General features: G+C 38.3%; 1 protein-coding gene across 8 annotated transcripts; it reads right to left on the bottom strand.

The window, feature by feature from the left end:
• Positions 1 to 13852: 13852 nt before the first annotated feature.
• Positions 13853 to 27182, bottom strand: LOC108666883 (longitudinals lacking protein, isoforms H/M/V). Of its 8 annotated transcripts, none has more exons than XM_018153827.2 (13): positions 27086 to 27182; positions 25262 to 25438; positions 24280 to 24376; positions 23888 to 23949; positions 23570 to 23639; positions 22571 to 22762; positions 22197 to 22318; positions 21701 to 21928; positions 21007 to 21255; positions 20140 to 20196; positions 18304 to 18487; positions 16112 to 16157; positions 13853 to 15466 (listed from the first exon to the last, which is right to left on the bottom strand). In XM_018153827.2, the coding sequence occupies exons 2-12, from the start codon at positions 25424 to 25426 to the stop codon at positions 16132 to 16134; spliced, it is 1452 nt and encodes a 483-aa protein (XP_018009316.1). In that variant the 5' UTR covers positions 25427 to 25438; positions 27086 to 27182; the 3' UTR covers positions 13853 to 15466; positions 16112 to 16131. The 8 variants fall into 8 exon arrangements, with proteins under 8 accessions (XP_018009316.1, XP_018009315.1, XP_018009314.1 ...); XM_018153826.2 differs by having other exon boundaries at positions 21686 to 21928; positions 25262 to 25436; positions 27077 to 27181; XM_018153825.2 differs by lacking the exon at positions 16112 to 16157 and adding an exon at positions 16384 to 16429 and having other exon boundaries at positions 21686 to 21928; positions 27086 to 27181.
• Positions 27183 to 27682: the final 500 nt, after the last annotated feature.

The following is a 27682-nucleotide window of genomic DNA, read 5'->3' as shown; positions in this document are numbered from 1 at the left end:
TGTCGTGTTTTTTTACCATTGTTATCTGACTCTTGCTTAAACCGTATGCGTAAAGCTAGAGAGGTTTGGGTCTAGACTGAAGACCGACTTATTTCTTTGCGATTCATCCTCGGTCGTCACTCGTAGCCTTTTTTCTTGCTGTGGCAGAACTAAAATTTCTCTCTCAATATAAGCTGTGTAATGTTCTAAGTCAACCTTACTTATTTTCTGGTTGCGTTGTTGCCGCAACTAAACAATATTTTTATCTCATTTCATGATCACTTTGCTGCAAATGTTTCTTCTTTAATTCTTTATGTGAATTACTATTTATGATGAGCTGTCAACTTCGTTCATATTTTCCATGTGCGCAGTTCATCGATTGCTGCGCTAAGATCGTTACAATTAACTTCTTCATTAATTGTATAAATGTAAATATGTGTACCTGATTGAAAATTTTACCCGACTCTTGATTTGTCTTTCCATAGAATAATCCATTTATTTAGCCGATCGATATAATATCGGTAAATGCTAATTTTCGTTATATGTCACTGTATTTAGGAATAACTTTTTAGTTGTCCTTAAAAGGACTTATCATTTATTATTTTATTGGGACCATTTTCTGCTACACTTCATTAATTCGGTTCCTGCACCTAACTAATTCGGTTAATTCCTTAATTAATGGTTAGTTGTACTGAAGCTTATCACTGGGATCCCGTTCTGACGAACCACGCTAGCGGATATGAGCGCTACAAAATTCTTCGGTGATTCAGATAAAGCGTGCAATCGATTACCGTGGGTAAAATAAAGAGGAAAGATATGTCGCTTTGCCGTCAATAGGCTTAGCTGCTTTATCGGAAGCTACTAATGAGGCTGCATAATTGTGCTGAAATTTTCATTAAATCTTTCGCGGCGCAAAGTAATTGCCGATGTAAATGAGATAACGCTAAGTTACCGCATTACTTGCTTGCTTTTGGCTTGAATGTGAATATTTTGTCAGCATTTGAACACTAGTGTTACGGTTTAAAATACAACACTAGATGAGAACATCGCCACATACTTCAGAAGAGAGGTTGTAGAGGCGGTTCAGTTGTGTGCAGGCGCTGGCTCTATGCTCGAATCAGGCACAGAGAGTTGCATTATATTTATAATCATGTGCAGGATTTTTGTTGAACTATTATATTTTGTGTTTGTTGAATTATTTTGCCGGATCTGCGTTCAAACAACGTTCTCAAATACTATTTTTGTCTGAAGCCTGAAATAATGGCCACTATAGCCTAGATGTTGAAAAGCTTATCTGGCTGTTGTCGCGTAAACGTACCGTTTGAGGGAGCAGAAGGTATCGTTTGTGAAGCAGAAGGTATCGTTGTGGAGCTGAAGTTATCGGTTGTGGAGCAGAAGGTATCGTTTGAGGGAGCAGAAGGTATCGTTTGTGGAGCAGAAGGTATCGTTTGAGGGAGCTTACGGTTTAAAATACAACACTAGATGAGAACATCGCCACATACTTCAGAAGAGAGGTTGTAGAGGCGGTTCAGTTGTGTGCAGGCGCTGGCTCTAAGCTGGATTGAAGCACAAAGCTCTGCAGTACCTATATTCGTAATCATGTGCAGGATTTTTCTTGAACTTATTTTTTTAATTATTTATTTGTTATTTTGTATTTTTTGCTGGCTTATATTTTGTTTTTGTTGAATTATTTTGCCAGATCTTCGTTCAAACAACGTTCTCAAATACTATTTCTGGCTGAAGCCTGAAATAATGGCCACTATAGCCTAGATGTTGAAAAGCTTATTTGGCTGTTGTCGCGTAAACGTATCGTTTGAGGGAGCAGAAGTTATCGTTTGTGGAGCAGAAGTTATCGTTTGTGGAGCAGAAGTTATCGTTTGTGGAGCAGAAGGTATCGTTTGAGGGTGCGAAACGCATCGTTTGAGGGAGTAAAACGTATCGTTTGAGGGAGCAAAACGTATCGTTTGAGGGAGCAAAACGTATCGTTTGACGGTGCGAAACGCATCGTTTGAGGGAGCAAAACGTATCGTTTGAGGGAGCGAAGCGTATCGTTTGAGGGAGCGAAACGCATCGTTTGAGGGTGCGAAACGCATCGTTTGAGGGAGCGAAACGCATCGTTTGAGGGAGCGAAACGTATCGCTTGAGGGAGCGAAACGATCGTTTGAGGGAGCAAAACGTATCGTTTGAGGGTGCGAAACGCATCGTTTGAGGGAGCAAAACGTATCGTTTGTGGGATCGAAACGTATCACTAAGGGAGCTCGTATCACTCATTAAGATATGCTGGCAAGAATGCTGGTCTCCGGCGAAGGGAGCGTGGCCGCCTCGTGTCTCGGCATCGCAGGTACGTAACGACTGTGTTATTTTCACCTCATTTGTTCTTAAGTCACCAGTTGCTAAAATTATTTAAACTTTTGCAAGACTATAAATATCGTGATTCTTTTACATCCAACATCACCAAAATGATTCGATTTCATATTTTCCTGGTTTATTGTGTGTATTACTAAATAATCTTCTTTGATGTTATGAGTTTAATTGATCACTGTTATAACGAATTATAATATCATAATTCTATGCTATCTATGTACGCAGATAACAAGCTATGGGGAAAGGCTCCCGGTGCTGAGGGCAAGACGTTGGTGGTGCTCTACGAGGGTGACTTGGAATGTTCTCTCAATTTTCATGTGGGGACATGCGTATTTCAGGGTATTTTCCTGCGTATCCTGCTATTTGTCTGAGTATCTGGTCATTTGTCTGTGTTCTTTTAAATGAATTGGTCAGGTAAAAATTCTTCTTCTTCAATTTTTTTCATCCCAGATTAAGACGATTAAATAATCTGATATTTTTAATGAGATTGAGCCAGTTGCTTGTGTGTTTCCGTCAATGTTTTTTAGGTGGTGAATTTTTAAATTTTAATTCGTCGTCTATTTAGTGATAAATTTTGAATAGGTAAAATGTTATGAATTTCAGATTGAATCTGCTTCACGTTGGCATTGCGGAAGTCATTCTAGCGCATCTTTTATTGAAAACTACCGTGCGCATGAGAATGCCCGTGTGCACTTAACTACCGTGCGCATGAGAATGCCCGTGTGCATTAAAACTACCGTGCGTACCCGGCGACGCTTTGGGCTTAAAAATCCATATATTGCCGACGCTGCATCCACCCTCTGCATCATAGTGGCAAAGCAGAGAGTTTTTTAGACTCTCCCTCAAGTTCATTTTTGAGTCCTATAAGTAGACAAGCAAAATATTGTGGATACCAGCATTATAATACATAAGAAATTGGTTTAAATCTTGAGTAAATAAGGAAATTAAAAATGAATTGATTCTAAAAAATCTCTGGTTTGTCACTATGCTCTGCATAGTGGTTCACTAGGACCTTACGGTAATGTTAAGCTTGTGGACATTTTTAGAATTTCACCTTCATTCGTGAGTAATAAATTATTACTCATGAATGAAGGTGAAATTCTAAATTCCAGAATTCCAGGTGTGGAATTCCAGAGGGGTAATATCTTAACTGGTAAACATTCATAGCAAATCAGAAAGCAGGACCCAAAAATCTGGAACGTCCAGCGCACTTCCACTTTCAGTCCATCATCATCACTGATGAGTCTCTGCAAGATGCCACAGCTGTTTCATTGGAAAAAACAGTGCTTGCATCATCACAGTAACAAGAATCTAATCAACGCTTGAACACGTCCAACATACTGTCACTGTGTCACAGGGATCCAATCATCGCTAGAATGTGTGCAACGTCACAGCCACTGGAAGTGGAATCCAATCAGTGATAGAAAGCTAGAAGGGACCGCCTCAAATGCACACAATGTTAACGCACTGATGCTAACTTGATGCGTAATGCTTCAATTCTTATTTAAAGAGCATAATAAAATAGTGTAGTTATGCCATTATTGATGTAAATTGCAAAGAATGACATGTTTGCTATGCACACTCACTCACTAATATATGAAAAACTGCCTATGATTCAATCAACAAATACAAAACTGACCACTGATGCAATAAGCTGAGACATGGAAACTCCTACGGCCTACCGTTACGATCAGGATTACCAACTTAACGAAAAACATAAACAAAGAAGGTAGCACTTAGCAGACCGCAGGGACACCAACCATCAATATACTCATTTGAAAAAAATGATAGATACTAATTCTTCTATATTACAAATTTATCAGTAACTGACATTCAACCCATGGTCAGGAAGATGTGCCAGGTGTGCGGGAATTTATTTTGTCATTTTAACGACCTGCGCGGTGCGCCGTACTATGCTGGTAAAAAAATGCGCCGTGCGTCGTACTTTAGAAAGCTAAAATAGTTCTACTATTTTAGTCGACAATATACGCAAGTATATTGACTACGTCAAAACATTTGCGCGGGAAGCTACGTACAAGAAGCCGTACGTAGCTCTACGCCTGCTCGGAGGTGTCGTAAGTGGAGTTACGTAGACGTTTTGAGTGTGCCGAAGCAATATTAAACTATTGATTTACTTGCAACACGGTGAATTGTGATAGAATTTTGTCAATAATTCAACATAGGCATAATGTGTGATCGTGCTAAACGGTGCTTTTTGAGAAAATATTTCAATTAAGTTATGCCAGCTAATCTCTTTTCCTTTTGTGCTATAATTTGCAAGCAAATCTTGATATTCGTATATCTTCATGATGACTTTTTGATTCAAAACTAAGTGGAGTTTGACAAGCCAACCATTTTTCTAGCTACGTACACAAATTACTTTCTTTCTCCGCTGATAGTTGAACTCCAACTCACAAGAACTCCAACTCACAAAATGTTCTAAATTCTTGGTAGCTGTCTAAAAAGTCCTCAAATTTTGAATGGGAAAAATGTAATTTTTTGCCTTGATTGCAAAAAATAACAATCAAGGCGTTGTCATTGCTATTTAGGCAACGTCTCACTCATTTCTCCATATGCTCCCTAGAGTCCCTAGTCAGTCAACGCAGATGACGCTGACACAATACAAGCTCCTTTCATCCACGCGCACTGCGCACTGAGTCGACAGGAGCTAGGAATGGCAAATTCGAAGCCTCTGATTGGTCAGTTAGTTGGATGGTTTCGATAATACCTTTTCAGATGAGTCTTGCGTAAGACAGTTTTGTTAATGCCAAATTTTGACTGACTTAGGCAATACGTAACTTTTTGAACGTAAGTACGAAAATTTACGTGTACTTAGCGAAGTTTCGTTAATCTCTGCCCAGATCGTAAAGGCTTAAGATCAGATCTAGGGTTCAAATGTCTGCTATTCTCTCTTGTTATGTCTCCTAAATTATTCACAGGTGAAATTTGGCATTATTAGATTTAGAATACTAAACTTGTGTATGCTAAGTTTGTATTTGTTATTTCAGTTTAGAAGTTAAGAGTAAAGGAAAGAACCTCTCGTGTACCTCCTTTTTAAAAAACTTCGTTATCTGCCCGAAAGAGCGTTACCAATGAACGGCTCGCTGGAAACAAAATAATAATGTGAATTTTCTTTATGTAATAGTATTGTTTGTGATATATTTGCCACTGCAAAGTTACAAATTGTTACGGAAATTAATATGCCTTTTCCAAAAAATTTGGTGCTAAGAATATATCAAGGCTTTCTTCTATACGGGCCATCAAGAATGATTCATCCAACCATGGATTCATCCACCTGAGATGTTACATATTTAGGTGACATAACAGTTTATTCGAAATTTGTTTGCTAATTTAAGCTAATGATTCAGGCAGGGTCGTCCAGTATTAACAGTTTACAGAGTACCAGGATTGGAGCAGTGATGTGCGGGTTCGATCACAGCTCTGTGCGAGTTTCTGGTCGGAATCGGCAAGGAGGCCGGGCGGTTAAGCACAACAGAATTGAAGCGGCGAGTTGCGTGTTCGAGACCGCAATAAGCTGTCAAATTTCTGCGATGTTGAGACTCGGAGACAGGCCTACGGCCTAATAAACGCTGATACCGCTATTATGTTATTTTACATTCACTGTCAGTCACATTCTCTATACATGAATTATGATGGAGTGATAATGCAGGGTGACGATGGTGAGGTGAGGAGACAACTAAGTGGATGCTGGGCGTTTGAAATGATGACATCAGCAGTTATCGTCACAACTCCGTCAAAGCTGTGAGTTTATAGCGCACTTTTCTTGTTTATGTCGTAATATTTCTTTATCGAGTAATCATATTCAAGATATCAAAGCGATTAATGTAATGCAATATACTATATTTTTTTAGTAATTTTCATATTCGTTACAGTAATGTTGAAGGAAAAATATTTTTATTTGCGACTTTCACAGAAATTATCACGCAAAAATCCGTTTTCTCGAATCCCCGAAATAATTTGTTCTCAAATTATTAATACGTGAAGCCATTGCTAATTGTTTCAAAATTTTAAGATAATAAGTTCGGGAAACTCACAGAATTTCCTTGTATTATCTCCACACCAGAAACTAGTTCATATATGGAACTTAACTTCAATTTGCTCGTTATTTCGTGCGTACTACTTACGGATTTTAAAACTTATGTACAAGTTAACTGAGCGCCCCACCGCTGAGCTCGCGGTGTCTGACTGCAGGTCTCAGTTGTGGGGTTAAGTTATTATGTAGGTAGGATTCCTAACATTAAGTTATTATGTAGGCAGGATTCCTTGCATTAAGTTATTATGTAGGTAGGATTCCTTACATTAAGTTATTATGTAGGTAGGATTCTTTACATTAAGTTATTAATGTAGGTAGGATTCCTTGCATTTCCCTTCTCTGTCTCTCTCGTGCGGGCGGCCAACGTCCCGTGTAAGCGACCTCTTGTTCGAGTGTCTTCGTTTCTGTTGCTTTTCACCTGTCCCTCCTTGTCACTTCGTCTCTCTGAGATGCTAACGCTGCTTCTTTCGAGCCAGCTTCGGCGGGCTGGACAATTGAGACCTTCCGCCCCTTGTGGGTGATGATTAATTAATTTTATGTTTTGAATAATTGAGACCTTCCGCCGTGCTGGCGATGTTATATCATGACCTTCGGTGCGAAATAGCTTGATAGCTGAAGCGCTAGCAAACCAATATAGGGTACTACTACTACTACTACTTCTGTCTACTTCTGTACAAATTAATTCTATTATTTTTCTTCCGACGACAAGAGGTTATTTATTAGTAATTACAAAAATAAAGACTTGTCGTTCCTTGAATTTCTTTACTTGCTGCGTAAATACAAAACAAAGATCCATTACCTGGATCTGTTATTATTCTCATAATTTTCTAAATATATCAAATATATAATTAATGATTACAAGACTATTAATTCCAAAATACTTCTATTTAATATAATTACTTAAAATATATCTAAATTTTATCACGCAGTTAGTTGCTAATTGGAAGGCCTTGTTCCTCATTAGAGAATCGATTGCTCATTAAGTGTCGTTAACGAGTCGCGCTATAGTTCGCTCCTGAAATTTACTTGCTACTGTTTACCTCGCCTTTCTATCACTGATTTTAACAAATTAATATTTTTTGTAAACGTTTTTTTTTCTACTTGAAAATAGGAGCACTTTTAAGTTTCAGGGATAAAGTGTCACTTGAGTTTTACTCATATGATTGATACTATTATCCTTTAATTATTAGTATTAATATTTTAATTATTTGTGATAGCTTCGTAAGATCACCTTGCCTTCATTTCAAGTTTTATACGTCATCTAGATCTATTGAATTTTTCCAGCATATAAATTATATAATTAGTCTGCGCAATTTCAATAAAACAATTTCTTGAATATTATGTCAATCAAATATATAATTTATAACTTGTTATAAATTTTCATAGGTCCTGCTCACTGCTTCACCACCGACCATACACCGTAAATGGAGCCACCACCATCACGCACCATCACGACGCATCTCATGGTGGTTGCCTTACCCATCACCTCGAATTGAATGAAATATTTCCTGAAAAATACGAAAGGTGCTGAAAATCAGTTCGAATTGAACGTGTTCACTAATTACATTTATTGTTTAAGAATTTGTTGTTATGGTTACTTGGTTTCTGACTTGCCGATTACGACAGTCGGTCACAAGCCGCTCCCGCATGACAACCATATTCCTGAAATTATGACAGCCGCTGTGCAGGTGTAAAATTAACATATTTCTTAAGTTTAGAGGAGATCCGAGTCCATTTGCGGGAGGTTTTGGTTAATTAACTAATTATTAATTTATCACAATCCGCACCCGCTCTGACCAAACACATACATGGGCTGCATGTTGTGTGAGAAATGCTAGTGGCACATTAGGATATTGTATACATTTTTATGATCTAATCGAATGTTGTAGGGAATCTTAAGTCATGTGATGTACCTGCTAAGTTTCGACTGTTCCCTGGAAAGTATAATGTAATAATCGACTGTTGCTTGATACTTAGACTTCATATACTAAGGAAGCACATGATACATGTAAACACCTTTAATTAATAATTTATTATTACTTAATTAATATTGATTACTAGTTTATTATGTTAATTAATATTTATTAATTTAATTGTAAATAATAGTGTGTAATTGTCACAGTTTCCACGGAGCAGTCGTAAACATCACTGCCATGGACTATCCGCCATATTGGATCGAGCCTGAAACTGCGGACGCGAGCTCCACGTTCCGCTCTTCAGAAATGCCATTCGGAGGAGCGGACGCGAAGCTCTTGGCAGCGGTGGCGGCCGCGCTTAATTTCTCTGTTAGGATCCTGCCCACCAGCTCCTGGAAGCAGGTGAACAATAGGATATTGTGATTTCCTATAGGATATTGTTGGTCGAAAACGTCAGTGCCATGATATTAAAATAATATTGTGTATTATTTTCATATTGGTGGTGGGCAATATTGGCGTTCGTTATTAGCTTCCCGCGGGAGTTTCACGGCGTAATGATAAAATGTTCATGATAATGTTGCAGGAAACAATCAGTGTTTTCTTCTTCGCATCATTTGTTAAGAATGAAGTACATCATTGTATTATTGATGGTGTTATGTTATCATGTTAGTAATAAATAAGCTGAGTTTTCTTACTGGCGTCATTTTTAAGCAATGTAATAAATTATTGTGATATTGTTGCTGGGAAGTATCGCCGATTATTAACGTTGACTAAGCTCTTCAAATAATTTTTCCTCTCGGCAAGTCAAAAGTCATCGTTGAATTGAGCATTACTGTGATCATCGCTTGACTTTCAGTGAGGGATGAACTTGACACGCTTAACTATGCAACACGTCGCTATATCGATAGTTTAAAAATGCAGGTAGACGGAAAGACATTCGTTACAAGCTCTTTAATGGGAATTTTGATTGAATATTTTTTCTTGTGAATGTTTATTAATATTATGAATACCGGTATTTATTATTATGAATATTTATTTTTATTATTATTATGAATGTTTGTCTATTATGTTTACATACAGACGGCCGAGCTAGTGTCGCGCAGGGAGTCTCTCCTAACGAGCGTCGAGCATTACATCTACCCTGACCGTCTACAACTACACGACTTCTCTACCGGTCCGTTATGTCATTTTGATTAAATTTAATAAAATTTAATGAGTAGTATTACTTCTCTCACTAGACGCGTTCTCTCTTTTTTTCGATTTAGATACTTAGTATAACCTTGATAACAACCGGTACGTTCTGTGACTTAGACGAGTAGAATTACTTCTCCCACTTGATGGGTTCTCTGTCTTTGATCTCGATCCTAAGTAGTCTTGGTATTTGCCGGTGCGTTATAGCAGATTATTGAGAAGTAATCCATCTCTCACTAGGCGCGTTATCTCTTCTTCGATCGCGATCCTTGGTATGTGTTTTGGAAAAAACAGTCTCAGGTCACGTTGTAGCGCCTACTCTGTCCCGGCACGCAGAAAAATAGCAGCAATTCAATCACTTCAATAAGTTAACAATTAAATATGTTGCGATCTGCAGACCCCAAATTCCTAGGGACATTTTAGGATAATACCGGAACTGAGGAATTGTAGACTTTCTTATAGGAGTCATTTATGTGCGACCACTTCTAAGGTTTGTCTAAAATGAAGAATGATGAATGACGAAGAATGAAATGAAAAATATGAATGAATAAAATGAATGAAAAATGAAGCAAAGGAAAAAATGAATGAGAAATAAATCCTTCTAAAATTAATAAAAGAAAGAGTATAGGGTAAAGAGTCTCGAGATGATTTTTATGGCGATAGTCTTGGGTAAAATTGGGTAGTTTGTTTTGATAGTTGCTTTATTAGGCAGCTTATAACCATGACTCTGGTAGGTAATGTTAGGGTAATGTATTCTGCATTCCGTATCTGAAAAAATGTGTACCACTCGCACAGTCTACTACATGTGCTACGTACTACATCGTAATGTACTTAACGTGTATTGTACCTAATGGTTAATGTACTACCCATATAGTATAATTGATGTGCAGTGTATCACGTGTCATCGCTGGCGTTTGGGCTGGCTGAGCCTCAGGAGTCAGCCAGTTGGCTGACGCTTTTTGCTGCCTTCACGCCCACCGTGTGGCAGTGGCTTCTGCTGGCATTGTTGGCTGCCGCTGCTGCCTCAGCCGCTGCCAGAAAATCAACTGCAACACCCGAAGCCGGTGCAACTTCCGTTATCATAAACCAAGCCTATAACGCTGATGTCACTAACGTGACCGCATCTGTTTGTAGCGCTCAGCGTAATTCTTTCCGCATTCGTACATTGGATTTCGTCCGGCTGTGGGGGGGTCGCGTCCTCATCATGTTCGCCACGACCCTCGGGCAAGGTGAGAATAAATTTTTATTAAGAACTGCCTAGAACTATACGCACAACTCATTGACTGTTGAGAACTATGCACGACTAAAGAACTGTCAGGCACTGTTCATAACATGAAAACTATCCAAAGCTTACAACTGCACTACTTCAGGAAAATTTAGTTGAAGAACAATTTTTGTAGCAGGACTTGTTTGGATGGTTTCCCTCTATGCTCCGCCTCTGACGCTATTTACCCCGTAATGGACTGAATAGTTCCTGTTGAATTAGTAGCGCGTTGCCTAAAGGTTTCAAGCGTACCATTCAACGGACTCCTAGCCAAGGGAAGCTAGGGCACCTTAGTCCAAATAGTGATGCATTATTTGCAGTTTTGTGGGCCATCCTGACCCAGTTTGTCCAGGCATAAGGTCGTATGCAGAAAGTATGTCGCTATTTGGACGATGCGACCCATTAATTTTCCTGAGCGCTTGTTCGGACAACTTAACCCTGATGACTTCGTAAGCCGCCGATCTGTTACAAAATCATATTATGTTGAGTCGTATTTTTGTTCTACCCCAGGTGATTTACTGTAATTACTGCAGATCTTATTTTACTAAGTTGTCTGGTCTGTAATTTTTTATATTGTTGTTTTATTATGTTATTTTTAGCGCATTTTCTCATTTATGGAAAAAAGGCGCTATTGTGCTCGTAATCGACGTAATGACCGTCCGTCCGTGACCACGTTTTCGTCAACGAGAAAATGCGCTCTGTCACTCACTGCAGTGAGTACTGAGTTATATTTTTTCCCTGGTCTGTACGTATTTGTGGTCAAAATTCAATGTACAGGAGGCGCGCCCAGTGACAGGAGTGGTGGTGGGAAGTTGTTGCTGTGCTGCTGGCTGTTGTGTTCACTTATCCTGACGACGGCTTACTCGTCGAGCTTCTCGGCACGCCTTACCCTCCCGCAGCGACCTGCTCGCCTCCACACTCTGCAGGACATCGTGCGCTCCGGGGTCAGGTGTGTAGTGAATGTGTAATTTGCATATATACAATATATGTAGCGGATATTCGCATATATAGAATTGCAAGTTTTTTTTATTTTTATTTTAACAGGCTTGATTTAAGAACACAGAATTCGTTTTTTTCGACAATTTTCTTAAAATTTTATATGACAATTGAATAGAATATATTGAATAGATATTGTGCAATTTGCATCTACGTATATTCACATTATCATAACTTCCTCTCCGTGTATGCATCGTGCGTTGGGTGCTGGGGGAGGTGGTGGTGCTGGAGAGGTGGGGGTTGGCGCTAGGGGAGGTGAGAAAGGTGCGGGCGCTAGAGGTTTTGGGGAAGATGTGCAGAAAAGGGTCTGGTATAACCTGGAACTTTTTCCAGTCGGAAATCATGAAAATTGTTACAAAAAAATGCAATCCTGAAACGACTGTGCAGACATGTGTTCAATTCAACCAACCGCTGAGCAGTTGGAAAATACATGTATTCTTTGAGTGGGGCGATATTTTGTGTTGAACAATGTATCTTAGTACTGGATTACTGTTATTATTACCGGTTTCAAACGCATGACTTTGTTTTGTAACTCGTAAACCATTTGCGCATTTGGAAAGTCAATGAATTCCTCGAGTTGGGTGATATTCGGTGATGAATCACGAAATTTATCAGCAAAAATGCAATTTGGGGATGGCTTGTAATGAGGAATCTGCGTGCTGCTCCTCCCCGTAACTGCTACTCGAAAGAAAGGCGCCTTTTCATTAGTGACCGGAACTTAATTATAATTCTTTGCAAGTGTAGCTGTCATTACACGCAAATGTAATCATTACACGCAAATGTAATCATTATTATACAGTGGGGGGAAATAAATATTCGTACACTTGAAAAATCGTATTTTATTGTATGTAAGTACACAAACTTAACAGGAAAAGTGATTTAAATTATGTATAGAGACGCATAGTATTCAAAAATACTATCAAAAGAAATTAAANTACATACTGTCTCTTATACAGATCTCGGGCTTTAATGGGGGGCGGGGGGTGGAGTTCCTTCACTAAATAGACCCTGTCTCTTATACACATCTAGATGTGTATAAGAGACAGATCATTAGATTGACATTACTGGACCAACATTACAGGAGTGCACAAGTTGAGGACCGGATCTACCTGAGCTACGGCATCACGGATAAGTTCACGTCAGCTGAAGGCGACACGTGTCTCTACGTGGCACGTGAAGGCGCCTTCCTTGGTCTCCTCGCGTGGCCGCTGACGCTCGACGCGCCCTACAAACCTCGCATGGATCTCATCATCAACAGAGCTGTTGAGGCAGGAAAATTGTTGTCCTGAATCGTAATTTGCAGCATCAACTTCCTATAAATTCAGTTATAAACCATTAACTCGAGTCTATCAAATACGGCAGCAAATGCTTAACACATCGACTTCACAGATCTTTTCATCTCTTTTGCGTGGCTTACTTAAGAAAATTAGTAACTTAATTTTTTGATAATTTTTTCAAAATTATCAGCAGGTTTTTTTTAAGCAGTCAATCCCTCATTGTGGTGACCAATGATATAAATAATGAACGATGAATGTTAATTATATGCTTAACTGTGTACGTGAGGCCCAGGTTCTAATTCCCTCCATTACACAGGCGGGCTTATATCACAAGTGGCATGGCGACGTCGTACACGTGACGATGCTCAAGAAATTGCGAGTCAAGGATAAGCCAAAAGATTTTATCTCCACCGAGCATCCTACGCCCTCCATCCTGACACAGAGCATCCTACGGGCGTCTCTGGCTCTGCTGGGCTGCGGCTACCTTTGGGCTTCGTTAACGTTCTCGCTGGAATTTGCAATAGGAAAATTTTCTCTTTAGTTTGTTTGTAAAATTGAAGAGGGACTTTTTCTTGTCGCTTGACGACGATTAGTTCAGCCATTAGTCGTGAGCTTCGAATATTACCTTTAAAAATTTAAATCATTAGTAATGTTTCATTTGCACATCAACTTGATTAAATCTATGCATTTTCACACGTCAACTTTGTCACACTCATTATCATGTCTCGTAGGAATTCTGTATGTAGGGGAATTTCTTATGTAGAACTTGCGTTGCGAAATGCTGACATAAAAAAGGATAAAATCTAAAGTGACCAATTAGTTCACTTTAATGTCAGGTCTAACATCACTCAGAAATGGGAAACTTAAAACAAGTAACTAAGAAACGTCGTACCAGCTACAACTACGCAGACGACATTTGTCAGCTTACAGACTCGTTTCAAAATGTCACACAACTTAATGCTAACACCGAACATCAATTGAACTTTCATTGCTATATTGTTTATGGAATAGAAAGCCTTACAATTGATACATAAGAAGACAATTTAGCTCTCAATATTCAATTAACATTCGTCTAATGGTTCCTGAATTTCGCTTGACAACTTCAGATTATGTATATCTTGAAATATTTGTCTCAAGGACACCGCAGGGCGCTATGAGCCGCCGTCAGTTACCTGCGACTTGAAACAACAGATTTATCAACGCCTCAACATTGAACAATTGGAATTGAACGTCACATTAGTTGTGGACACGGAACAAAAATTCCACTGATTATAACAATCAGTCTAAGTCTAATCCGAATTTCGTTTTAAAGTACTAAGTAAAGTCTTAATCCATAAAATTTATAATTTGATTATTTCAATACCTTGTACATTCAAAATCGTATTATGGGTGATTAAATCAATATTGAATTTCTTCTTTAAACTTACGACAAAAAAGAAATACAAAATTTAGCCTTCCGAGCAGTAACAACAGAAGACATTGGAATTTATTGTTCAACTTATCCGTTCGATATTTTGCTCTCATGCAAAATAAGAGATCAATCGTCTTGTAATGAATCGTTAAGTATTCCATTAGCGACGCTATACTTCACTACATCGAATAACAGAAGACGTCAAGTATCGCCTCATTACACTGAACAGATCTGCCTTCTCCCTGCCGACATGGTGGACTGCTGCAACCCGTCAACTACTCTTTTAACGTGACGTTCGGATTTCGGAGAGTCACCCTAAAATGGTTTAATTTCGCAATTTCCGCTGTAATATATTTGCAGAAATTGGCTGAGAGACATTTTAAGGTGCCTTAAAATACCTTCGTTTGAGGTATTGGGAAAGTTTCAGTGCCACGGAGGCGTGCTGGCACGCAATATTATGGTCAAAAAATTGTAAGTCAAACAAATTGTTACAACAACTTCTACTAATGATTAAGTTGATTGCTGATAATGACGACATCTGTCTTAAAGTCGAAACATTTCGTCCATTACAAGACTTAGCTTTACAAATAGAATTTGTAGATATCAATTGTGAATTGGGCAGTCAATTCGTGCGCTTGATCAAGTCAACTAATAAAAATAAAAATATAATATAAACATCTATGCAACGAAGCGAGCAATCTAACCCACGACGCTTGCTGGTTCTAAAACTCATAATTTCGTTACCCCCGGTGTGATAGAATTAATTGTAGATAGAAAACACTGTGCATTCCAAATTCAATCAATTCATAGAAGTTACTGCCCGTGTTCACGTTGCTCTCTCAACTAGAAGACTTCTCATCTAAGCGGTGTACAAAGCTTCATTCTACACAAATTATACGAAAAAAATAACCGTCCATATTTTGCACCTATTAAATTCCTGACCGGAGTGATGTTCTCGTCGGCAATCATACTCAATTCGTAACGTAGTGCAGTTCCGACGTTCCAAGCCTCCATCTGCAGACGGAATAATATCAAGTTTATTGCTGGCCACAGTTGTTCCGTTCTTACATTTTGACAAACCACTATACCAAGGCCAGGTCCTCACTATACCTAAGGCCAGGTCCTCACTGTACCTAAGGCCAGATTCTCACTATACTACTAAGCGTATGCTAGGCATATGCCACTCACGGTCCAGTCCAATATTCTTCAATGCATAGAAGCCTTCACGCCATGGGCATGGCAGGTGCCTTAAACGGCTGGTGTGAATGCTTCTATGGAAATGCATTGAAGAATATTGGACCTGGCACATGCCCGGCAGTATGGTGTGGACCCGAGCTCAACTGTTCTCAATTTATCCATATTTGATTCTTTCTAGTCGTGCTATTTTGAAGGATTTTTTGATTCAACAAATTTATTTTCTTCCTACCGTAATTGACAGCGTCGTATGGAGGTATACTGTATGCATAAACTGATTTATAGCCTGCAACACAAAAGTTCATTTCAATGTCCGTCGGTATGAAATAGGATATAACTACACTAGGTTTGTTAAACTTAAAACAACAAATAAATGCTATAAAGCCGCGAGTTCATCAAATCTAATGAGGACAAATTGTGGTCATAAACATAATAAAATCACTTGGAAACGCGTTAGCAACTTACCAGCGCGCGGCAGCGATGATCTACACTTTGGCCTTCTTGTTTACTCCTGGAAACAAAAGACGAGCATTAGAGCGAGTTTTACACCTAAAAGTTTACAGTGCCGCAGCATGTGCGTAATTATAGCAGCATTGATACGTGTAGCGATGCAACCAAAGCTCCACACGCGCAGTTTGCGATTAAATCTCTATTGGTGGAAGGACAGCGACCTTAAAGAAAAAACTAGATTGGTCATAAACATAATAAAATCACTTGGAAACGCGTTAGCAACTTACCAGCGCGTGGCAGCGATGATCTACACTTTGGCCTTCTTGTTTACTCCTGGAAACAAAAGACGAGCATTAGAGCGAGTTTTACACCTAAAAGTTTACAGTGCAGCAGCATGTGCGTAATTATAGCAGTATTGATACGTGTAGCGATGCAACCAAAGCTCCACACGCGCAGTTTGCGATTAAATCTCTATTGGTGGAAGGACAGCGATCGTAAAGAAAAAACTAGATATAATTGGCAGGAAAATATCGAATGCGTAAAACCAAGTAAATCATGTTTTTATTTTGAACGTCAGACAAGAATATGAATTAGCTTCTCGAAACAATTCCACAGTGAAATACAACAACACACATAGTCGGGGACAAAGACATTGATTGAATCACGCAACTACTGGGAGATTCTAAGCCACAATATTACTACTGAATAAAGGCATGGCACTAACAACTACTCGGAAGGCGTCGAATTGGCAACACTAACTGATCAAAATCAATATTTACATGCCTTAAAATTTAGTTGCTACTTCAGACTACAAAAAATTCTGCTTAAACGGTGGAAAAAGACAATTTTCAGCTTCTATGTAGTACGTGTGCCTGTACGTGTGCGTTGTTGTCGAGCATGGTTTTAAAATTTTGAAATTTCGTGAAACATACTGACGATTGCGACAAGTCATTACCGATCTTAGAACGCCACGTCAGCACGTCTATTTCAGCGAGTGTAAGAAGGAAATCACTCAAAGGTTACTCTATGTAGAGGAAATATATGTGGTAATGTTATACGCTGAATAAAAATAAGAAAAATAAAAAATGTACACTGAACAGCATTGTTAAATCAACGTCTACTGGAAACTAAGTGCAGGAAAAAAAAGTCGTCGAAGGGTAGGAATTGAAGAAATAATTCACACGAAGACCACAGACGCAACCATGAAATAAAAAGAAAGACTTATAGGCACACTGTTTACCAATCTGCGGTCACATCATGTCCGCGTATTCCAACCAAGCAAGCGCATGGGGTCGGTTTTCCATTTGCAGTACGTACAATTTTTCAGAAATCATGTCTTATAAAATTTACAGTAGCATTAGTGAGGTCTGATACGTCAGTATCGACTACCGGGACACAGATTTTGAGAAATACTATTCAGGGAACTTATGGCAATGTTGCGGAAAAATATCAGGGATTTTCTGATAACCAATTTTTACGATAAAAGTATTACACCGCATTCAAAATTAAAATAGCTACACAAGTGGCATCTCCATTAAGTGTAGCAAGAGATCTGTAATATTTTGGCCATTCGAAACTTAATTTCATGTGGAATGCTACGCACGTATGAGTGGAGGTTGACAACCTCTGTTCCAGAGTGACAGTTCCTCCAAATGCAGAGAGAATTTAATTAAATAAATGACTTAAAAGTTAATTATGATAATAATTAACTAGGCCCTATGTTATGAAAATAATTAACTTTTGTATGAAATGTCAGACGAATAATTTGAGTTGTTAAATTGGTGATGCTAACGTGTCAAGGGATGCTGGCTACGAGGGTGAGGCTAAAGCTCAGGTGAAACTGTACATAAGTAGCAGAAGCATAAACTGGAAGCTCAAATACATAAAACTTCGCAAAAAAAATGAAACTTAAAGTTGCTACCACCAAAAGTTATACGAGATTAAGACGTGTGTTTACATTCACAGCGTTCCACTTCATTAGTTCGGGAGTTCAGATAGAATGAAAAAAAAAAACTCTGATCTAGAAGCTAGATTTAAAAATAAGTATCGAGATATCAATCTCACGACTAGTGACCAGCAGACCTTCGGTATGACTTTCTTATGGCAGCCGCTGGGCAGCGTAACTAAACACGTAATAAAAAACTCAATGATGACGTCGGATGTTGGTTGCTGAGGCAGGAGGAGGAGGAGGATAGGACAAGTCTCACCTGCAGGCGACCACTCCCTGGAATTACGGCGCTTGGAAGAAGGGGAAGCCGTGGCGGCGGCACCTGATTTTTGGCCAGCCGTGTCGTCATCTTTACCATCCATGACGTCATCACACGTGTCTTCGTCACCTTCGTCATCGTCTTTGGAAGCGTTCACTCCGAGATCGGGCATGTCAGCGCCATCCTGCACACCCAGTTCGCAATAACCCACCCATACTGGAGCTACGCTACTCACCTTCACATCGCGTTGGTATGATGACAGTTAACCGCGGTAACGACGTTTTCCGTTACGTTTAATCCTGGAATTACTTTCACAAACTAATTTCCGTCAGTTCACTAACGCCCTTGCATTAATTTCCATCACCAAACAACACTCAATTTTACTTCGCATCTCGAGGCCCTATGTTCCGGTGTTGAGCACAAGGAACAATAATTGGTCTCGGTACAAAACCATGCGAGAATAAGGCTAATATCGATGCACTGAAGATCGCATTGTACAACTTAATAATGTTTTCAGTACTCGTCTCGGAATGCCTGAACATTTCTGATCAAAGGAAACCGATTCAAGGGAATGTATGGATGACGTCAGATGTGAAACGCGGTCAAGAGCAATCAGGCAAGAATAAATTTCAGAAATGTCAACAGGATTCAACAATAAAAGATAGAATCATCCAGTAAAGTATGGTAGTTGAAGGACAATAAAGCATGCAAGCTCATGAAAAAAACTAAAAATAAGTACCAACTCTTCAGTAAGTTCAGGCAAAGGATCAGATAAAAAATAATCATTGGAGAAACGAGCAGGCAAATTTTCAGAGAGTCTCCACTCGTCTTAAGAAGAATTAAAAGTAGGTAAGTCTAAAAAAAACGCACGGACAGAAAATGAAAATATATCACTCAAAATATAGAATCAAGTTTGAGTCTCGCATCATTCCTCAAGAGCTGGGGGCATTCATACCACAGTTCAGTCACCTCAACGAGTCAGGAAATAACGAACGAATATTCTTCAATAATTTTCTGGTTGCAAATATCAGATGTAGTTGAACGATCAACTTTTTTTTGCAAATATTAGAACAGTCATAAAGCGTTTCGTCCCGTACGATTAACTTCTGTAATCATCAGTTACTAAAAACAAACTCGACACATCACAATAGCAAGCAAAAGCGCGGCGTAAAACTTCTACCAAGAATAATGCTGGCACAAATCTGCTGAATACCCACAATCAAAATGTACTCTACAGAACAGCCTCAGGTAAAATATGGACATACGTATATAAAATCAAATCCCGCATCACTGTCGATACAAAGCCCAAGAGAATTTACAGAATAGCCTACAGTTCACGGTTCTATCCCAAAAATTTCAACAAGAAAACACGATTCATCTATTGGGTAGTGAAAGACACGAATTAGATTACCATAATCCAAGACAAACTAATCGTAAAATTATAGGCCAATATAACGACTTTAGTTACAATAGTTTTTAAACGCGACACGCGGGCCACTTGAATTGAAACCTTGCCAATCTGCTACTTGCAATGAGATTTAATTACAAGCTACGCAATACTATAGCGTCAAATAACTCCTTATGTTACAGGACATAATTCAGGCTTACTAGAATACCATACTAGGTAACTATGATACTAAAGACGAATCGCAAACCACAAGCAAATCAACACTAAATACAAAGTAACTACTGACGCTACGCGATCGACCCCGGCATCAAAGCTCAAAATAAAGTAAATACACAAAATAAAGTATCTACACAAAGTGAAGTAACTAGACAAAATGAAATGATTAAAATGAGTGAAGTAGCTACAGTAAATAAAGCACATGGCAATACCTCATTTGTGACGTCCATCAGGTCGCTGTCTATCAACGGCATCGAGTGAGCATTCAGCTAAACGAAACAAAACATAAATAAAACATTTGTAGCAAATTAAATTTGAAAAAAAACTCGATATTCTCAAGGAACGAGGATGCCATCCTGGAGTCGCAAGTCAAGGTTATAATCTAAAAGAAAATCCATGCATCATATTGGGTCATTAAAAACAAATTGCACAAATTATATAAAATAACTGGAAACCGTCCTACAAAAAATTGTACAAAATAATGTTTATAATGCAGCAATCAGAATTTGTCCGTAAAAATAATTATTTTGGTATAATGGAATTTGGTTAACATGAAAAGAATGCGAACAGCAAGACAAACATTATATATATATTAACATATGAAAATTAGTGAAACAAACGAAATAGTTGTGCAAAAAGTAACATTCAAGGACCGTGCACTGAATAGCAAACGCGAAGGATGAGTTTTTGTAAAGTGAAGTATCTGTAGGAATTTCTAGCACTTCTTGGATCTCCTCAAAAACTCTAATGAAGTACAGTTTGGTCGGATACGAAAATACATCACACTTGAAATGATTGACTAATATTGAATACAAATTATTCAAGTACCAAAACCCAGAGTACTTATGAATAAAAGTCATGATCACATTTTCCAATTAATGTCGTGAAACATTGTTACAAACTTGATCTACTTTTGTTCTTGGGTGTAAAGAGCCTTAATAGTGGCCTATCTTTTTTCTTTAGACCAAGCTCTTAGTAAGGCCAATAATATTATGTTGTCAACGAATCAATAATACATGTTCAAGAATAGAGGTAAAATGAAACATCACACAAGGCCCACTTTCCGATCATGTTCATACCTCGGAAGCATCAGCACAGCCATCGGCATCATCTGGTTTTTCCCCGAGCTTGACGAGGCTCTCAACGACGCTCATGGTCTCCAAGGTGCCCGCATCCCCCCCACCATGCGCCGACTCGCCCTCGTCTTCTGCAGCAGCATCCGTCTGCTGTAACTCACTCGAGCTCACCAGCTCCTCCTGGGAACCTTCACCCGCACATGACTCGCCAGTTACAACTCCACCGCTTCCATCACCAGCCTCTACTTCACCCTGCACAACACAATCAATACAGCGATTGCACTACCAGTAAAAATTTAGTGGTTGCGAAGAGAGAATCCTAAGTACTCGGTAGTTGTAGTAAAATAAATTTACTGAAGTGAAGTGACAGCAAATTGACATAAGTTATATAATGAATTTGTAGAATTCTTTGCTGGAATAGCCATTCCATTTTGTGCATCAACCGGCTACACACTACGTAATGAATGCTACACAAAATTGCGTGTAGAAATCAGTCAAGCAATCCCTGGAAAGTGTTACAAGTCTGTCATTTCTGGAGTTATTATCTGCATTACCGAGAGCACTGAATTACTGAACAATTGAGGAGAAAACTTCGGTATACGTTAGAGCAAAACATAGAAATTAACTAGGTTTTGTTACCTCACCCAATAATAAGTACCTCACCGGTCATGCATTAACGCACTTGTGCACCATTTACCGCAGCCTGTAGATCTCCCTGCACCATCTCGGCAGGAACAAAGCTGATATTTTCTCCCTCCTGCACCACAACGTAGGTTTGGCCAGACCCCGTCACCACACACTGGCCCCCCATCATCTGCAGCGTATCGCCCCCTCCTGAGCCATCAGCATGCAGCAAGGCCTGGCCAGATGCCAGTGCTGCCTGCAGCTCTGCTATGGTGTTTGAATCCTCCTCTTGCATGCCATCCTGCAATGAATGGTGGTCAATGATGCATTTTTTCCATGCTTTTCCCTCTTAAAAATACACAAGATATCATGGTATTTTTAGCTGTAATTCGCCACTCAGAATTTTCTGGCCGGCGCAATATTGTTCAAAGGTAGTACAACTATTCATTGAGTCAAGATATAATCTTAGTATGATTTTTAACAAGAGTACATGAACATCTCGCTAACAATTGAAAGAGTGATGAGACTTGTCCATTTTTTTGCAACAACAGAAGGAGCTCAAAACTCACAGCTGCTGAAAGCTGAGATGCCTGCTGTTGTTGCTGTTGGATTTGTTGTTCTTGTATCTGTTGCTGTTGTAGCACCTGTTGTTGCTGCTGTTGCTGCTGCACTTGCTGTTGCTTAGTTTGATCTGTTGATTAAAACGAGAATAAAATTACAGTACATGATGAGTATGAACTAATTATAACGGTTATTTCTAGTCAAAGAGAGTCAGACCTTGGGAGACACTTGAACCAGATCAACATCTTCATTACAGTTGAAAATATGGTGATGAATCAGCTTATTCTATAAAATTAATCTCTTCAGCATCTGGTATGCTACTAAATATACCGAGAAGCCTAACAGCTGTTGGACATCCAGATAAGCTGCTGAGGATAATAACCTTGTTTTCTGACAACTTGCTGAGGCTGTTTCTTGGCCTTGTCCAGCATGAAGGCATATTTCTTTGTCTCGGCTGCGGACTGTTGCGTCTTCAACGCTCCTGCGGAAGCCTGCTGTTGTTGCTGCTGTTGTTGTTGCTGCTGCTGTTGTTGCTGTTTTTGAGACTGCACGGTAGTGCTGTACTGTGCATTTGCTGAAAAAGTCACAGTTTTTTATTGGAAGCAGTTATATGTTAAAGCAATTATAGTAATCAGCAGCCAGCTATATATTGAAACGAAATGGAACCTAACTTTAAGCACTTAATGGCTAATTTCAAACAAATATTCTTCTTTATATTGAATAAGTTCAAAAAGGTTAACTAAATAAGTCTATACTGAAGGCTTCACGTAGTAATATTATTTACTTTATTATAGTTGCTGAGAAAATATGAGGATGATCAGAAAGTTTGTTCCAACATCAAAGACAAACAGAATAATATGTTTGAGGGAATAGGCAAGCATGATTTTGAAAAATTATGATTAGCCTAAAATGGACTAGGATTTCGAATAATGTTAGAAACTATTGATGATAGGCACAGTGCTGAGGGAATGAACTTACTAAAAATGTAGAGTTAGAATAATGTTAGAAACTATTGCTGATAGGCACAGTGCTCAGAGAATGAACCACGCATCAAAAGTATAACTAAGGATGAGGCAAGTAGTCTCATGCATCTAGCCTGAGTTTATCAGAAACTAAAATCATGCATTGTCTCCAATTTTACACAAGTGTGCAAAATTTCAGATCGATAGGATAAGTAGAAGTGTATTAAATTTTGATTACAAGATTTGTAGCAGACAGACAGACAGACAAACAAGAAGTGAAGTTAAAGAGAAGTGTTGTAAAAATGATCAGAGTCACCCTGTAGCTCATTACCTAATATTCAGCAAAAAATAGAATTTCTTTAGGAAACAATAGTTAGTGACTATAATATGAAGATAAATTGAGTGAGATAAGCACTGACATTTAGTTTCCTCTGCAGTGGTGAGCCCAGCTTCCTCGCACTGAGCAGCAATATCGAGGATGCCGCGGACCTGGAAACAAGCAAGCTTCTTTCAAACATTTATTTACTCATTGAATTTCATCAGAACAGTTGTGTAATTCTACACTTAACTCTGATACTATAACAGCTTTTGCTTATGATTGTCAATGCACAAATATTAAATTAAAATGTAATTGTTTTTTTTTATAAAGGACAAACTTATGTAGGACAAGGCGAATTTCAAGAATATATTAAAAATTATTAACTGGAACCTCGGGTAAAGTCTAATCAACAAATCACCTGCAGAGCTCGACCAAGTTTGAGGAATGCTGCCAAATGATCCTGTTCCACCAAAACTTTCCCTGCAGAAAAATATGTTGCATTAGTTTCCTTCATGGCACTTTGATTATTTAATGAACAGAAACTTTCATTCATTCCGGGAGATTAACATTTCAACAAGCTTAACTTTCTTTGTCATAATTGCATCTCAATGACCATAACTGTGAACTACTCAATTTATGCAATTGTTGAGCGAGTACAATTCATGCTTGAATTAACCAAAATTGTTTCCAAGTTATTGCACACTGCAAGCATGGATAATATATTGAAGGCTTTATAAGCATGCTTTGATAATCTCACCATTATTATCATTTCACTTGTATATTCACCAAAAATTTGTAAGATAATCTCACCATTATACATGAAGTCTATCACAGCCCTGAGACTGTTGTACGAGTAGCCGTTGAATTTGATGAGGTGGCTGCGGGCAGGGTTCCCCTTCAGAAGCCCCTGTCGGCACACAAACACATTAGTAAATATATGAAGAGAATATTAAACCATTATGTTATGCATTAAACATCTTGATCATTATAAGCTCAAGTTTAATGTTATCTCAATTAAGTGATGGCAATAATGAAATATTAATTTCTGGAGGTTATATATATATATGCTCAAGGAATTTTTAAAGTACAGACCAGAGTGAAGTGAGATACTTAGCAATAACATAATTTATGTGGTGAACTTGTTGATTAGTCTCCATCTAGATACACCAAATGTGAGTTCAGCATTACTATCACTTCAAATTTTTTCACTTCACAACAAGAAAGATAACAGCGAATTTTATTGCCATGCAACAAGGTAATTACAAATTGAAAACACTGAAGTCAAGAACTTTTATTAATAGCCCATTAATAATAAAGAAATAACTCTACTTCAGATCTCATAAAGAATCAAGTAAATTTAAATGGATGAAATATATTCAATACTTCTGAAGAGAAATGCAACTTAACAAGAAAATAAACACTCAGACAGAGATAAAGTGTCAGTGCATTGCTGGATGAAAGCATGAGCTGATTTCATGACAAGATATTACAAAGATTTAAAGATGGTTGTGCTAACTAGACTTTAAATAAGAATAATTTCAGGTCCAATGCTTCAATGAAATAGATTTTCAAGCATCATAAATTTTATTTACAAATCAGCATCAAAAGTTTAGAGAAACACCCTCATGAAATACAACCTCTGCACTACAGAATTTCTACAATTAAGTAATTTAGTTAATAAATAGATATCACCAGCATCTATCCATTAAATTTTCAGACCAGGAGTGAGTTACATTACAATCAATGGATGACACAAAATCTCTTTCAGAAGGCAAGTTTGGGGAAAACTTACCTCCAAATATGGAGAGCAGGCCGATATGACAGCTTTATGAGCTTTCACCTGCCGGCCTTCACATTCAAGTCCAACATCTACAAAACGACCATCATCATACAACTGTCGCAAATACTCCAACAAGACAGTTGAGTGATCACACCACTGAATTTCAACTGGAGGCATGGCTACAGATCTGGAATGAAAAACAAAATTATTGAAAAAAGTAAAACACCAAAAATAAACAGTAAATAAGCCTAAGGATCTGATCAAGTTACCACAAGTCAGGGCTGGAAACATAGTGACAAACCAGAGATTTTTTTGAATCAGTACATTTCTAATTTCCTCATTTACTCAAGACTTAAACCAATTTCTTATGTAAGATAATGCTGGTATCCATGATAGTACTTTACTGGTCTACTTATAGGACTCAAAAATGAACTTGAGGGACTATGAAGAGTCTAAAAAACTCTGCTTTGCCACAATGGCTGGAAAAGCCCTGCTTTTTCTGAAATATTGCGGCTCTAAATCATATAATTTCAGTAGGTATGAAATCTTGCAACTCTAATCTAATGTCATGTATTTTTGTTTGCTTGAAAAAATTGCGGTTTGCACTCCGCAGTCCACAAACATATTGTTTCATAAAATTTTCAACTTCTGCAAGCCGCCATACTTTGACAATCTTGCCAAAATATCCTGTACAACAATCCAACATAATTACAACAAGTCAATCATAACCTTTCCTTAAAGATTGCATAGCCTAGTTGCAGACTTGCAGTCACATCAGACTGATCAGAGCAGTCAAACTGCATTATCACGTCATCAGTAGCCACTTGAGTGAAGTCTGTGAAGACAAATGTTAGTGTTGGCTGTTTTAAGGGTAAAATTAGAGATTAGGGTTAGGGTAATCAGTAACACGTGTATGGGGCTTAGTAAAAGGTTTGTGGCTGCCGGCTCGTAAATGGCTTTCATTGGCCAAGGTATCGAATTCATCTAGTCTGGAAAAGTCCGATTTTTGTCTGAAATATCGCGGCTCTAATATCATATAATTTCAGTAGGTATGAAATCTCGCGGCTCGTCCTGGCACTTGGCAGAGCACTGTATCTAAGGAAAGCATTCCACCTTGGGTGGAAAGCTTTTTTATAAGTGAACTTCCATTTCTAGAATTCCACCCTGCTGGTGGGTGTCCAAGGACTTTGTTGTTGCCGGCCAGCTCCAGCGTTCTCCAGCCAAGTAGATATATTCGATGCCTGCCGTGAGTAGGTGACTGCTGACTAGTAGGCTAATGTGGCTCAATATAAACTTTTTTTCATTTTTTTTGTTGTTGAGTTTTTTTTAACAAGGAATTTTAGTTCTTTTTCCAGATAAATCTACCATCTGCTCCTATGGACTGCATCCAGGTCACTAGATGTAATGAAATGATGCAAAAAATTGATGGAATTGAGTGGCGGCAATTGACAGGGGGAAATTTAAGTTGCAAGTTGCGACCAAGCCTGGGGCTGCCATCTGCGGCATGAGGCATCTAGGCTACCACTTTGCCATGTGCAATATTCATGGCAAAATTTAGTTTAACTCTTATAAGCCAGGCAAATTAATTGATATGTATGAACAAAATTTAGCCGAGATTGGGAGCTAACTTTGGAAATTTTCTCTTAAGACTTAAATAGACTTTACTTGAAAACTGCTGGTTTGAAATCACGGCATCGGCATGAATAACTAACTCATACTAATTTTTCGATGATTTTACGACTTACTCGTTTTTCGGAATTAATAATTTGAATTCTATACCACAATTAAGGACCAGTTTGAAAATATATATCCATCGACCATCGTTACCTCGAAATTCGAATAGCGGTAGATTTTCTCTTCACGTTAGATGGCAGAAGAACTGTGGTTCACAAGCCACAACTCTCAACACACCACACAGACTCAAGCGGCGGTATCGCTAATGCATAACAAACGTTGCCATACGATAGAGAGCAAATGGTCATTTTAAAAAATACGAGATAGGTACATTTTAAAAATTACTAATAAATGCCTCGTTTTTCGCAGTTTTCAATCATTACGTTGAATTCTGAAATAATTTAAGGCCCAATTAATTTGTTTTCAACTTCTTAAATTCATTCATAATCCGAATACATTGATGAGGGACTTCCCTCTTGCGTTCGGTAAGGTAAGATTATCATGAACATGTAGGAATTTATGCGAAACAAGGCAATTAGATTAATTAAAAAAGGTCATAAGATGTTTTTAAATTTCAATATAAATTGTTTCAGCTTCGAAAACTTATCAATGACTAATATTTTACCCTCGAAGTTGAAGCCTAACGCTTCATTTCAGCAAGAAAAGTCGCTAGAAAATAAATATATGCCGAATAAAATGATTTATTTTTGAACAGAAAATCTTGCATAAGCTTATTTGAGGGAATAAATATCAAATTTT

This window comes from Hyalella azteca, unplaced genomic scaffold, assembly GCF_000764305.2.
Source record: "Hyalella azteca isolate HAZT.00-mixed unplaced genomic scaffold, Hazt_2.0.2 contig6532, whole genome shotgun sequence".
NCBI classification, from domain to species: Eukaryota; Metazoa; Arthropoda; class Malacostraca; order Amphipoda; family Hyalellidae; genus Hyalella; species Hyalella azteca.
The sequence above is the reverse complement of the archived record's forward strand: the minus strand, read 5'-3'. Positions and strand labels throughout refer to the sequence as shown.

Bases quoted from the DNA above. Each gene is read 5' to 3' on its own strand.
- LOC108666883 (XM_018153826.2), bottom strand. From the start codon at position 25,426: ATGCCTCCAGTTGAAATTCAGTGGTGTGATCACTCAACTGTCTTGTTG. The intron at 23,640-23,887 runs GTGATTTGTTGA...GCTTGTTTCCAG, and splicing joins AACTTGGTCGAGCTCTGCAG to GTCCGCGGCATCCTCGATAT. The intron at 21,929-22,196 runs GTGAGTTTTGAG...CATTCATTGCAG, and splicing joins CATCTCAGCTTTCAGCAGCT to GATGGCATGCAAGAGGAGGA.